Here is a 15054-nt window from a genome sequence, read left to right on the forward strand (position 1 = left end):
ACTGACCCGAAAGACGCTATTCAATCCTGGGCTCGGCGGTTGCATTTCAATGAAAGCGAAAGTCCAGAAACATGCGTACTTTTCGTAGGTTTAGGTCAACTCTGAAAAACCTCAGGTGGCCGAAATTTTCAGAGCTGTAGACTACGCCGTGTCTCAAGATGGCACTGTGGTTTCGGTACATAAAGCTTCGACAGTTACTTTATTATTTACATTAAGACAAAATTTGGTGCTTTGGACGGTAACTTCATCTATATTGACTTCCAGAAATGTCTTTCGAGATGAGGCAAGCATCGCATCATTACAAAAGCTTTTCGTGCAGTGCGCTTCCACAGGGTTTGAGAAAACTTTGCATTCGTTCTGTTTTGTTTCCCCGAAATTCTTTAGGCAAACGGAAACTATCCCACCTAAAGCTGATAAGCGCACGTTTTGAGCTCTTCAAAGATTGGTTAAACTCTCCCTTGTGCTGTTTCGCATTGTACTGAGGATGCCGCCGCTCCTACAAACGCGCTACATCACACTTGCGTGGGAGACATGGAGATCGATGGTGGTTGCTAGACGGGTGGCGCAGCCAGCATATGGGAGAGATATAAGGCGAGGAAAGGGTAAGAAGGGTGTGGTGAGCGGATGCGACTATGGGGCATCGAACAGCGGTATAGATAGCGGCGCAGGTCGGCATAATCGCGCCCTAGCCGGGCAACGTGAAAGCGAAGAAGGAAAGAAGGAATGCCCACGTCTGGGGGAGCGATAAAGCTGCGGATGAGCTATAAACTATGAAAAAAAAAAAAAACGGAATGCGTTAATGCAACTGCGGCGTCGTCACCTAAAATGACAGAAACAAAAAAAAAGTATGGTGGCTTTCTATCTCCCATTGCTGGCTCGTGGGTCGATCACGTGTTCACCACGTGACCACCTGTGGCGTGTTTCCAGCGAGATGAGGCTCATTGTGAGGCCGCTGCCGCCTCCGCACGCTCGATTGGAGTGGGCGCGAATCCGGGGTTTTTTCAAAAACATTTGTTTTTGGTTTTTTTTTTGTGGCGTACTTATCAATATTGCAGCCGCGCTTGAGCCGGCAGTTGAGAGCTTTTGAGAGTGAGCACGGTGACTTGTTGTTTTTCTTTTTTGTAAGCACTTTATAATACAGGATCTCGATAAATATGAGCTACAGCGAGTCGAGTGGTTGTAGTAATTTAAGCAGGCGGGAATCTTTTTCAGTCGCATCTGACGTAACTCTGTGTCGTGCTAGATACCATATAGGCAAGCGCTCTTCTGTAGCTGGCTTCCCCATTGACTAAAAGTGAAAAAGTGACAAAAACGATCTTTGAAGTTGTTTTAACTCTTATGAATCCATACCCTACAATAAATACATTTTATGCAACGTGATGAACAGCCTCGTACGTGAAATAGTTGATGTTGTTCATGGTTTGCTATTTATTTCTGGGCTAATGCTATGTTTCAAACGAATCGGCGTGTCCATTTTTCGTCTTTACACCTTGTAAGTCAAACTGACGCTACTGCGCAGTTTTTCCGCAGTATGTCTTATTGGTTATATCTGTTTAGTCGTACAGGAAGGTGGTGGAAAACATATAAAGGCGCCATTTCTAGCTTCACATGTCGAAGCACTTCCGGCCGGGGAGTGCTTGACAATATGAAACTACAAGTTGAAGACTACGATTGATTATATAGGTCACAGAACTCACTCATGAGTGGACTCGAGACGCAGATGAAGCCGTGCGTCTGAGTCTGAGTGAGCCAAGCTAAGCAAAATTTGGGTGAGTCTGATTCCAAGTGAGTCCAAAGCAAAATATGTATTTCTCGAGTGAGTCTGAGTCAGCTGCACTTTTTTTTTTGCCGACCTACGGCTCTATCTACTCATCTTCAGCATTACTATCAGTCTCACCTGGATCAACGTTTGTACTCACGTCTGTTCACACGTATTGCTGGGCAGTTTTGTTCATTAACCACTTCAATGTTTGTTGATCAGAGGCATGAATAACATATGGGCGTGCCTCGACGTACCCCCTACATTTCTTCCGGGGAAGTTATTGATGGATACATCCGATGTAGTCATCTTGTGGAAAAAAAAAAGACCCAACTGGTTCGCGAATACTCATACCTCGTATTCGAAAGTACTATATATCAAACACTGTCAAGAACATCACCGATTACGTGAGATATTGGATAAGCATTGCAACCTTGGTCACGAGAGCTAATTCTAGGCCATGGTGCAATAATACTTTAGGTGAGCGAACACCGGGACTATTCGCTACCCGATAATGTTCTGCTTTGCAAGAAGCCCGAGAGATGGCGCTACAAACGTTCTCCTGATCCCCCTCTTTTTCAGCGTAGGAAATCCCCGTAGCATACGTAAGTAAGTAGCGGCACTCATTTATCGTCGCCACAAGAAGCTCGCCGCATCATACTTCCTCCTTTATCACGCCCTCTTTAGTGGCGCCACTCTATGCGTGGCGCGTAGTTGATATCACGCGACAACCCAGTTTTCTCAAATTTGGAAAGAGTGACCCACGTGCCGTATGTGCATTGCGGAATATGCCAGCAGCCCGCCACGGTCCTCAGTTCGGCGAGCCATCTATCGGCATTCCGCAAATGAGAACGTAATCGGTCCCTCCCCGCCAAGCGATCACTCCGCGACGTTCGCTCAACTCAAGTATTCTTGCACCATGTACTAGGCTAATGGACTCATTATTTGACTGACTCGGACTCCATTGCAATTGTTGAGTCTGAGTCAGCCGGGTGAGTAATGTTTTGGTGAGTTTGAGTCCGGGTGAGCCTACTTGAAGAAAGCTTTTGTGAGGTTAAGTCTGAGTGAGTTCCACGCTGCCAAATATATTTAATGAGTAAATCTGATAAGTGTCAACGATGAGTGAGCTTCCACAGGTACTGTCAACCTAATATATATATATATATATATTAGGTTGAATATATATATATATATATATATATATATATATTAGGGGGAAGGGGGGCCTGCGGCCTTGTCAAGCTGGCATCACGCCAGCTTTTTCTGCAGGTCTCCTGCATCATGTATCCTTGATGCGAAATAAAGTCATTATTATTATTAATATTATTATTATTATATATATTTGTGTGTGGGGGGGAAAGAAGTGTATACTTAAGGGCTCGTTTTTCCGTGTTTCGACACTATAATAATGAGATATATGAAAATGAAAATATAACATATAAGCACGTAGAAAAAATTGTTCTGCAAAAGACTGTTTCGGTCGCGGAACCAGCCTTCGTCAGAGGCCGGTCCCGCAGATGCTCAGCCTCCTACTTGCTTGGTATATTTTTCATACCACGCCACTCATTACCTCATTTGGCTTCTATATAGCTATCATTGAGATTTCCGTGGTAATCTGCAATAGCCCGATATCCCCTACGGCGAAGAAAACTGCTCAAATCGAAATCAAAACATTCGATGCACTTGCTGTAGGCCTTCAAGCCTTCGCTGCCTTCAGTTTTCGTCGGGAGAGCGAAGTATGCACTTATCGTTTCGCAGTGCGAGCGAAAGCGTGACAGTGCAAACCACCATGTGATTATGTGAGAGCGGTAGTGCAGGACTCCGTAAACTTCGACGACCTGAGGTTCTGTAACGTGCATCCAAATCTGAGCACACGGGCCTAGAACATTCCCGCCTACATCGGAAATGCAGCCGCCGCAGGCGGGATTTGATCCCGTGACCTGCGGGTAAGCAGCCGAGTATCTTAGCCATTGACCACCGGGATGGAAGAGACCAGATAGCGGTGCTCGAGAAATCATTTTTCACATTAGCCCACTAAACAGAATGTCTGTTGAATGGTTTGAACTACCTGAATACCCATGACATCTTGTTCATCTTAGGGCAAATATTCCTTCCGCACAAATAGCGCTCAGCTATTTCGTGATATTTTGAGGTTGTAAAAGTGTTTGAAATTTTTTATCAGTCCTATGGGAAAGTGGCCGCCAAAGCGCGTTTGCGCAATGTCATACGATAGCTTGTGTTTCTGTAAAAAGGGCTACGTATAAAACGATTTCTGGTGGACAGAGTTGTAGGTGTTCGATTATATTTGAACTTTCGATGCCTTTGCTCATTATTGCGAGACAATGCCGTTCATTTTACGAAGCACTCTTTGCGATGACAAAAACTGAAATTGCCGATGATTGATTGATGCCGGATGTCTTGTGGTTGTCGATTATAAATGACTCGCATTTAGTTGACACATGTCCACTCTACGCATTCGTTTTAGACATGTACCAGATATGAAACAAGCGCATGCGTAGGGTAGCTGTTCTTTCGTAGTACGTATACTCATGTGATGAAGCGTATCGCAACGTCACGAAGATAGGAGGCTGTTGCGTAGTCAAGACTAGGCACATATATACAAGTGTTTGCGCAAGGTGCGCCTGCATTAAGTCTCCAGTCATCGAGCTTCAGCCATGGGCAACGCGCAGGGCAAACGCGAGCAAAGGAGTGGAGGCGTTTCCCGTGAGGACGATAGCGAAATCCAGGAAAGCAACAAGGCTGCCACTGTTCCCGTACGCGATGAAGCACAATCGGTGCGGCTTCCATCCGCTGAAGATGACGAACCCGGCGGCGTAGACAAGGCAAACCACTGCGAACCACTGGGAACTACGAAGCCTACGATTTCGTCACCAAATACCTGGGAGACGATGCCAAGTCCAAACATTCATACCCATGGCCGTTCGGAGGATTGTCAAGGCACTAAGATTAGCATTATAGCAGGGAACAGTGCTGAACTGCGACACCACCGTTTAAATCCCACAGGAGAGAAGACGAAAGTGCCAAACGGTATCTTGCCGTGCAGTGATGCCGCAGCTTCGGGACAGGAAGACTCGAATGCTGAGAAAAATGCTAACCACATCTTCATGAAGGAGCGACTTCAAGCTGATTGCGCTGATGAATTTCAAGGTAAGGAGGCCTCGTCCACACACACGTCTGAGTCAACGGAGCTGAGGTCAGAAGCTGTGCTGTCAGATACGAATCCCTCGATTGAACCTACGAGCGTGATGGAAGCGGAGACTTCTTCCTCCACTTCTAGACCATCGCCGAATAGAAACCTGCGTAGAAGCTCGGGTTCGCCAAGTTCCAGTCCATCTTCAGCTCGCCAGGTACCAGCGAAGAAGCTCCAGAAAGTCTGGGGCGCGTCCATGCTAGAATTACTGACGTCCTTGGCCGCGGATGACGTGGCTCTCGGGGCGGACGCATTTCGTGCCCCGGAGAAGCTGGACCAGTCGCCCCCACCGACTTCTCACTACCAAGATAATAGCGAAGACAGTTGGCGCACGAGATGCCAGAGGATACTATGTCCCCCCGACTGCGCTTACTGTCAAAGCGCCATTACGGAAGCCATCGAAGTACTCGAGGAAGACCAGGACGCCTCGAATACACCAGAAGCATCACCCTTCCGTCCCGCCGATCACTCTGCTTTCCGTAATTTCAATTTTCCAAGCAGCGGGGAGGAGGACGCCCAGCGACAACTAGCGTCAAAGGCCGCGTTAGTAAGCCTAGCTCCCGCAAGAATGCTAAAACCTCAAGTATTGGATACCTGCACGTGGAAAGTACCTCTTTGCAAACGAGAAAGGCGCCGTGCTAGCATGACGTCCACATCCACAAGTCCTGAGCAGACCCTCCCCCCAAGGGTAATACTTCCACCATGTTCACAAGTTGGTGCGAGCAGCAGCAGCGCCTCGGCCAACGAGCTGCAAACATCAAACTTTTCAGAACCAGGGGCATCATTTCAAGTTCCAAATGCAGTAAGGCAACTGCTGCAACAGCTAGGTATGCCTTCGCAGACCGCTGTAGCTCTCCTCGACGAATGTCCCATACACATGGACAGAGGTGGTATCCCATTGACGCCGGCAAGCAGCAGAGTTGTGCGAAGCGTACTTGAAGATCCTGCTGGAACGCGCCTGCTTTTCAGTAACGTGCTTCAGTTCTTGGCGCAACAAGCTGCTTCAGGAAGGTCGTTGTTGTCTGCTGAACGAAGCGAGGAAGAGTTGACGAACCTGTTTAAAAGATGCTCAGAAGTACGCGAGGGCTATCAACGTCAGCTTCGGCTACTAGCTCTACCATGTAGCTCTGAGGAAAGCGAGCACGTTGAGCCTCGGACGTTATGGTCACCGCAACAAGTGGATGACGTCAAAAAAGAAATCCACTCCTTTTTGCAGCAAGTACAGCAGTTCTCGGAACAGGCGCAGCTTTTCTATCAACAAGCATTCATATTCGTTACCGACTTCAAGGCTTTTCAGTTGCGAGTTGAACACCTGAAGCAGGCCATCGAGAATGTTGCCAAGACTGTTCCACAGTCTGAAACGCTGAACGAAACGCAAGCCCCAAGGGATACACAAGGTACGCAAGCTAGCCTCGACGAGCTGCTCGGCGGCTTTCCTTTTATCGAGAGCTTTATTCGACTCGTTGAACGGTTCTCTCAACGACTCTTTTCTCGAGTGCAGGTTACCGAAGCTAGTGCAGTGACGGAAAGAACCCCCTCGCGGGCCACCTGCTGTTCCGAGGAAAAACAAGTTCCGCAGGGGTTTGAAGGTCGGTGTTCACCGCAACGAAACGGCACCTCTCGCCGAAGTGACAACCCGCCTACGTCCCCATGTTTCACACGTTCTCAACGACGCGGCTCTCGGGAAAGTGGTGACGTCATCACCATTGCAGCCAAGGAAGTGCGCTGCGTGTTTATCGAAGATTTCGAGCAAGAAAGTATCTCAAAAAAAGTTCGTAATGAAGCTTCAGGTAGTTCAACTAGTTCACCGCAAAATGTGACGCGCTCTGTTTTGGGGTTCCCACCTGTCACTTCTGAGAGCCCGGGCTCCTTCGAAGGCGACAGTTCGGTGTCCCATGAAAAACCAGAACATCAAGAGGTCTTGGAACAAGTTCATCATGGAGCTTCGGAAGGTTCATTGTCAATTAGTGCTCCACGAAATGCGACGCCTTCTGTTTTTGTCTTCCCATCTGTGACCTCGGAAGGCCCAGGCTCCTTCGAAGGCGGCACTTCGCCATCCCACCAAACACGAGGTCCTAGTACTACGCAAGACATGGTGGCATGCCCGTCAGAAAATGTGACACCACAATTTCCGCCGGAGAAGTCTCAAGAATTCGCAAAGTCGTCATCTTCGCAAGAGGCAAAAGCGTCATCAGAAAAGACCGAGTCTTCACGTGACCATCCTCCTTCACCAAATGCTTTCGAAAAACTGTGGCGGTCATTTTCGTTCCGCAAACGTTCCGGGTAAACTGAAACAAAGGTCGTAAAGTGCAAGACTGCTGGACTATTTTGCGCCACGCTTCCTCCAATGCCCTTCTTCTACACCTCCTTTTACTGTTGGTTCCTGTTACCACTGACATTTACGTGATGTATGCGTGTTCTGTGCGTGGTATTCGACAAAAGGCATCGCCAAGAATGACTGCATGTGCTGGCTCGATAAACGTCTTCCAGAGTGTTGTCAAACTATTGCGAGACTGGTATCGTATGTGTTGGTGTGCGCGAGTGTGACGTATCAAGTAGACGAAAGTGTGCCGTCCATTTTGATTGAATCGCTTCTCGACAATAAGGACGAACGAATTCAAATAAATCGTTTTACTTTGCTACTCATGGGTTCTTGTGGTGTCTCTTCTGTAGTAGACAGTTGTTTTTGCCTTCTCCGCAGGGACAGTTACACTATTCTATTTGCAGAGTGTATTTTTCGTCGCTTTTGACTTGCATAAGGTGTTTGCTACAAAGTGCGAATATCGATAAAAAAACAGGCAAGGAGTTGGAACCAATAAATGAGCCATGAGGTGGTGGGAAACATCTGACGTACTGTCGTACGGCAGCGCAAAAGCCACGTGCAGAATATGATGACTTGCGCAAGCCTTCCAAATATTGATGCGAGAATTAGGTGTAAGCTGATCGCCGGTGAACGTATGCACTTAACATGGGAAACACAACACTGCGCAGGATTTTAACGGACGCTCTGAGAAAACCTGGAGTCATAGTTTATTGCCAAGCCACTTACACTTTTTTTTGCAATTGTGTTCGTAAAACAGATGGGGCTACACCAATGTAATATTCTTTACGAAGTGTGCCATACTTCGTTCGTAATAGGGTAACATAGCAATCAAGTTGGATCGGTCTTTATTTCGCTTAAAAGCTGTGGCGATTCCTGGAGCAGTTTGCTCCGCTCCAAAGCGGCAGCATCAAATGCACCCCATCTTATGATGTGCAAAGGAAGTTTCAGAAAGTTTTAGTCAATAATTTCTGCGTTAAAATTGCGTTGACGCACGAAATATACTGATGACATACGGCTAGCACACAGGCATAAAAAATCTATTCGGTAGTCTAAATGTTCAAATTTGAAACTCCTTTGACTGATGCAAGTTTACAAGGCGAAAAGTAGTGAACTTAGTACTGCATGCGCAGAGGGGTGCAAGCAAGCTCTGTGCTTGCTTGATTTGTGCCTTGCTGTGCTATATAGATGCAGCTCACCCTTCCGATAGCCCCGAAGCATCAGAAACATCCATTATAGCAACGTCCTAATCTTCTTAACAGTGAAATGTTTTCGAATGTTTGTTTAATACGTCACTTGAACTTCCTGTCAAATCCGCCAATTTCGGCGGAGCAAGAACTGTTGCTCCACGGAGCAATCCGTGATCTGTGGTTGCTCTCAGTTTGCCATTGGAGCACACGATTCACGCTCCGAATCCGCCATTGGGATGTGATTGCTCCGCTCAGAGCAGAAAAACTTGATCGGGATCTCCCACTAGAATTCAACGTTAGTGTAGATTCATGCATGTAGAAAGAGTGTCAAAAATGCGGCGCCCGAATGCAACCCACGGACGTATTGCCGACGACCCGCTGCTTCTCCAAAAATAATATATTTTTGACATTTCCAAGTAGTGCTCGAATTACTTACGCGCCTATGGCGATCAACAACGAGCAGTTCGGGTGCACTACAAAGACGAGACTCATCTCAAGCAATTTTTCACTGAGACAGTCCATGCGGTCACTATACATTGAAAGGTAACCGTGTAACAACGTCTAGTATATTTTGGAATCTGAGTTCCAGGTCTGTCACTAGGTATATGCGTATCGGTATGTTTCTCCAATCCTGACGCCAAGTCCACTTCAGAAGTGATCCAATTATGAGATATGACAAATGCGTTCTTTTACGTTGTAGTGTTAGGTATCATTTTGTGTCAACCCCATCTTATCCGACCCGCCCCTAGGTTTTATTTTGTTTGAACCCATTCTTAACTGTCCCGGCCCTTGCTGGATGAATTAATTTCGTGACTTCACGCCGCTAGCTGGGGTGAGTTTCGGACGTCTGGCCTGTCTCTTTTTTCACTGGCAATATTTTTGTTGTTTTTTGTATTTTCACAAACATCTCAGCATCACGTTTTTTTAACGGACTTAACACCGGAAAGCCACCGGACATATGTGAGAGACGTGATAAGAGATGTATGTGGATAATTTTCACTAATGCCCTGAATACGCTATAGCATACACGGTAACAGGAATTTCGATCACTCATGAGTATTCAGTGCTACGAAGCAATTATTTAACTTTTACAAAATAATATACCACAGTAACAAAAGGGATAGGGCATTATATGTAAATTTAATCTCTATGTTGTGAACTTAGCGCAGCAGAAAGAATATGACCAGTAAAAAAGACGCCTCCTGTTTTAAGCGTGCGAAGACGAACAGACCATCCTTATCCTGGCTTAACGAGGCACATAGCTTAAAAGAACTTCAGCCTCGTCACAGCATCGCTAGTAGTAACGAGAATGTCCAGCCCATGATAGAATAAACCGCAACAGCTTTGGAGTCATCTTGCGAGCCTTTCAAAAGGGGTTTCAAAAATTTTAGAATGATGTGAAAACTATAGGCGTGCAGTCTCGCCCGTTCCGCCCAAAATAGAATTGATTCCCCCGTTTTATACGGTTTTGATAGGCAGATGCAATGGACGGCAATATGCTGTATGAGTCATCTGGATTACACTGCACATGCAATGATCCTGAACATCGATAGATTTTCTGTGCGTGATGTTTAACTAAGGCCATTTGTTCACGTATGATAAAGAGAATTCGGGAGGTGTTAACAACAAGGAGTGAGGTGCTGTTCGTGGGGCTGACTGGTGTTCATTGGGAAGAATCATTGTAAGCATAACTTTATTGCGGGGAAGTATAACTTGGAGCAGAAGAAAGGTCACGTAGCGGGCGACAATAAGCGGCAGGACCAATGTCTTCAAATGACAAGCTAGTAAGGCTGCGCACAACACGGATCTATACATTATCTTCCAACGTACTTGGGCAGGGCAATCGTCTTGCTTCCATGAAGCCCGTTTCTTTGGGGGCAATCTGAAAAAGGATGGGCTATATTCGTAGTATTCTCGTATCAAGACTGTCAACAGACATATTGAGACCAACGTTGCACGTCCGAAACTCAGCTGCTTTGGCTGAACATTTGTGAACATGAGAGCCAAGTTGGCCCGTGAGTTACTCAAAGCTCATGTCATAGAAACAAACATGGGTGAAATTATCCGCAGCCCTTTTGAACAACGTCTTTGATATATGCGATATTACTTCGCGGTCTTCATTCCTACAGACCAAAATAAGAGTGACCAATACTCAAAAATGCATTCCGTTAACAAGGGTTGTGGCAATAAACGGAGGAACCACTTGCACAGTTCGCGAAAAACTGCACAAACATGCAGTAAGCGAAGTGCGCTTTTTAACATCGCCGTTTAGGTGCCCTCAATCGCTACAGACATGCTGATAGGTAGGTGTGCTTCACATCAAAGCAAGTACGGCACGCCAGCTTGTCACAAGGGCTCAAGCAATGCCTGTGCGCTTGCGCAAATTAGCTTCGATGCGCGGCCGCACCGTGTACGGTGGCGCTCTGCGGAGCGCAGCGCCACTGCGCCGTGTTCGTACCCAGAGTGAACGGCACTGCACAAGGCAGCCTAAGTCCGTAATAGGGACGCTATCCTGAACACTGTTTCATTCCACCATTCCGTCAAGTTTCGTGATGGTGGCATTTTAAGCTAGTCAGAGAGGACACACAGCGGGCCAATTAGACTTGACCGTTGTCTGTATTTGAGAACATGGCGGAATTTCCATGAATAGCACTATATGATACAGTGCCGCGTGAACCCTGCCGTACCTCAGCCCACTCGTTATAAAGCTCCAAACAAACATGTGTAGCGCCCACATAATAATGAAAGGCTGGGCTAGAATTTTATACAGATTGCCAAAAGTGCAATAATTTATTACATTGATTGATTGAATTGGAGGTGTTGTTAGGCAACTGTTTGATTAGGCGAAATAAAAAAAAATTACTTGCTGCAAGCGAAGAGAAACATTACCCTGGTTCCATTCTGCTATGGTCCATTTACATACGCATTTAAAAACTTTTGCCCGTGTCACGTGGAGAACATGGCAGACAAGAAAATAAGACTGCGACTGTATAATGGAAAGGCTCAACTTTGGCCCGCTGTCGTGATGCACAAAGAGTTCTAACAGCCACCGCGCAAGTGAACTTGTGAATGTGACGTCACGGCTGACTTATCCAGTTCTTTGAATCTGATATATCTATACAATGTTATGAAATTTGGGGGCGTCCTGATAATATTGGACACCGCATTCTGCCGCTTCAATGGCATAACAAATATTAACATAAAAAGAAAAGGCACAAAAATAAGCGAAAACAGATAACCATGAATAGGTACGGGAACTAAACTAGTTTGCCACGAGCGCTCAACTCAGATGATAAGCACGTACGATAACGAGTCGTCCACAATGACCGCAAAACCAACAAATCTGATTACATGACCTGGTATCGGGAATGGTCACGTGACCTTTAAAATTTGCGCAGCTTCGGTGCCGCCATTAGGTCGCTATCGCTGCAGCCGAACGCCGTGTGAAACTCCGACACGCTGGAAGCGGCTAGCGTGCATGCCGCCGACGCCACTTCTTTGTCCATGGAGTTGAAGTCTTGTTGCGGCTTGATGCCAGCGCAGAGGGCAAGGCAAGTGTGCTTCAAGAACAGCTGTGCCGAGGAAAATCTAGCGTCATCATGCGAGTCACTCACAGCCACCAGCGATCCGTATCGGAAGGCCAGCTTAATCGCCAGGGCAGCCACGAAGGCGTCGTTTCTAGCGGCTCCATTTCGGAGCCGCTAGAAGCGTTTCTGCTCCATTTCTAGCGGCTCGTGCAACATGCACGACTGGTTGCCGTAGCACTTCAGTAGAGCCCCGTAAGTGGTCGCAGTCTTGTTTGACTACCTGGACCCGGCAACAACAGTGCCGAGGAGTAGTCCTAGTGCCATGTGTGTCATCTGCGTTCCGAGCAACGCGTCGTTGGCGTTGCTGTAGTGCCCGTACGTCGTAGAAGAACACTGGTGGCCCGGCGAACATGTGTGGAACGACGATCCTATCGGTGGCGGGGTCTGCCATAAGCATAACTTCAACCATGTTCACATATTCGTCGTCCTTGCGCACCGTGTCAGCGTCTTGGTCGACGTCGTCATCGACCTTAAGCCGAAAATTGTGTTCAAGCGAAAATTGTGTTAACCGAAAATTGTGTTCAAGCGGCCATTGCCGATCTCTAGCTTGGTCAGGGAGCTGTTGCTCAGGCTGGACATCTGCAACCCTTTAGACTTCAAGACGGTGCTTTGCCGGTCTGTCTCACTCATCCATCCGATACCCGCGGTTATCCGCTGACCAAACTCCGCCTTGAATACCGAGAAGTACTCGTTCACGGTCGAGACCGTGTCATTCAAGATGGACAGTATTTTGCTCAAGGCCGGTAACCAGAGGTGTCTGAACATGATGATGGGGCCTTGGTGAAAAAACCTTTGCACCAGCTCCGGTTGAAGCTTAGAACCCGAGGTGGGTATGTATTGAAACTTTAGGACGTTGACCATCACCAGGGCCAACGAGTACAAGGCTCGTACAATCAGCTCGTAGCGGAGGGTGGTCTTCACATCAATACACGCGCCCTTGAAATTTCTCCCGATGACTCTTGCGGTGGCGGGCCACTGTGGTGCATTGTCCAAAACGTTGGCCATCGTAAGCCACTTCCCGGGTGGGAGATCGGTGCAGTCGCCGGCTGAAGGCAAGACTAGCGGTGAATTATGATTATGCGGATGCGGAATTCTAATGCTGTCGTCGAGATCCTGGCATTGTTTGATCACGGTGAAACTGACTAGCATGCGATGGTATTCAGCACTGACTCGAGGAATGCGTTGGCCAAGCGGCCATAGCCCACACTGGGAAGTCATCGCTTGAAGGAGGTCCACCTCTCTACTATGAAGTAAGTCTTGCCTTCATCTTTGCTAGTAGTGATCTTGAAAAGGGCGTGCAACTGATAGAGGTACGATAACCGAATGAGGTGTGCCAGTGCATCTTCTTCGCAAAGACCCCGCCATGATTTCAACTTCATTTCAGTGACCTACGGCAACAAAGAATTTGACTAGGTCAGATTCCAAAAAAAAGAATAATAACACGAGAACACTGCGTTAAACCGCAGTTATCGTCATGTATATTAAAAAGACCACGCCGGCCACAAAACTAATGAACGCTGAAGTGAAGTAGAATTATTGACACTTTATATAGAATTTGGGCTTTTATTTAATACTTATTGCGGCACTTGCCCAGCTGAAAGTCCCAGTTTTCGTTTTTTATACATGCTTCATAAGCCGTGACCATGCTTTTGGGGGCATGTTGTAGTACTGAGTCGTCGTTTTGCCGATGTTTCTAAAGCATTTCTCGGCAAAATTATAGAAATAAGAAAGTGGCATTGTTTTCGAATGGTGCGGATGTGAAAATAATGTGCTGCACAATCGTAATTAAACTCGATATTCGACGCAAATCGCACGCGAAATTATACAACACAGCATACGGAACTTTCAAGCTTTACTATAGCTAATGATACACTGCACATGGAACTTTCTAGTAAGTACATAAAGAAGCATTCTGCTGCGGCTGATTCTGATTCTTTATTTCAGCATTCATTTACAACAAATGCTAGGACAGGAGCAAAAAGCCGCTATCATAGCGGCTTGACGAAGGCCCCTGCCCCTACAGAATTTGGCAGGAGACAACACACGTACTCAAAAAGTGAAATGCATCGATATACAAGTTATATTTCGAGAAAAAAATAATGAAACTAATAAAACACTGAAATGTGTGTTGCAAATTGACAGCACAACAAAAATTTTCCCTTTTTCTTACACAGAAGACACTTTTTTTTAGTTACCAGTTCACAACATTTACAAACACAGTCGTAGAAAATATGCATCATGGTGAAACCACACAGATTTTCAACTACATAAGAGCATGTAAGAAGGCTTTCACACACACAACAAAAATAAATGATATACCATACCGAAGAAACAAGAAAGGAAAAGCAAGCATATATGTGGCATGAAATTACTCACATAAAGCCGCACGGCTAAGAAAATACTGCTTCAACATTCGACGTGAAGTAGTATTTAAATTAATGTGTTCCCCCTCAAGATCGTTAAGCAGCAAAGATATACGGTATGGTAGCCGGTCTCTTCCGCGATTGGTTCGCGAAAATGAGACAGCCCAAGTTTCACGCTCTCTGATGTCATAATTGAGTTGATGTGGTTTGTTTACCTTACAAAGATGAATAAATGCACCATGGCCTCATTTAACGCTTTCTTTATACTTCATGGCAAGGTTAAACTTATAATGGTAACGAAATGGGAGAACATTAAACTGAGCAAATAATGGACATGCATGGCTGTCATAAGGAACACACGCAACATGCCGCAATGCTGCCTCTACTGCTCGCACGACACTTGATGTGACGACTACAGCAAAACACACTGTTAAATGATAACGGCGAAGCGTGAGCCGCCAATAAACTGATCACTGGGACGCGCCACCTTTTGTGCATTCAGTATCAAACCTTGCAGTTTCATCACTGGTGGCCACACTATAGCTTTGGAATAAGCTTCACTGTCCACGTCATGTGTGCAATCTTAACAAAATGAGCTATTACAATCGCGGAGCATCTCAAACA

General features: G+C 46.4%; 1 protein-coding gene across 1 annotated transcript; it reads left to right on the plus strand.

Moving 5' to 3' along the window:
• Nucleotides 1–4390: 4390 nt before the first annotated feature.
• LOC142768896 (uncharacterized) lies at nucleotides 4391–6541 on the plus strand. The gene is made up of 2 exons (XM_075871408.1): nucleotides 4391–6367; nucleotides 6472–6541. Exons 1-2 carry the CDS (start codon nucleotides 4435–4437, stop codon nucleotides 6483–6485), a joined length of 1947 nt encoding a protein of 648 aa, XP_075727523.1. The 5' UTR covers nucleotides 4391–4434; the 3' UTR covers nucleotides 6486–6541.
• The last annotated feature ends 8513 nt before the right edge of the window (nucleotides 6542–15054 follow it).

This window comes from Rhipicephalus microplus, chromosome 8 (assembly GCF_043290135.1).
Source record: "Rhipicephalus microplus isolate Deutch F79 chromosome 8, USDA_Rmic, whole genome shotgun sequence".
In the NCBI taxonomy this organism is placed as follows: Eukaryota; Metazoa; Arthropoda; class Arachnida; order Ixodida; family Ixodidae; genus Rhipicephalus; species Rhipicephalus microplus.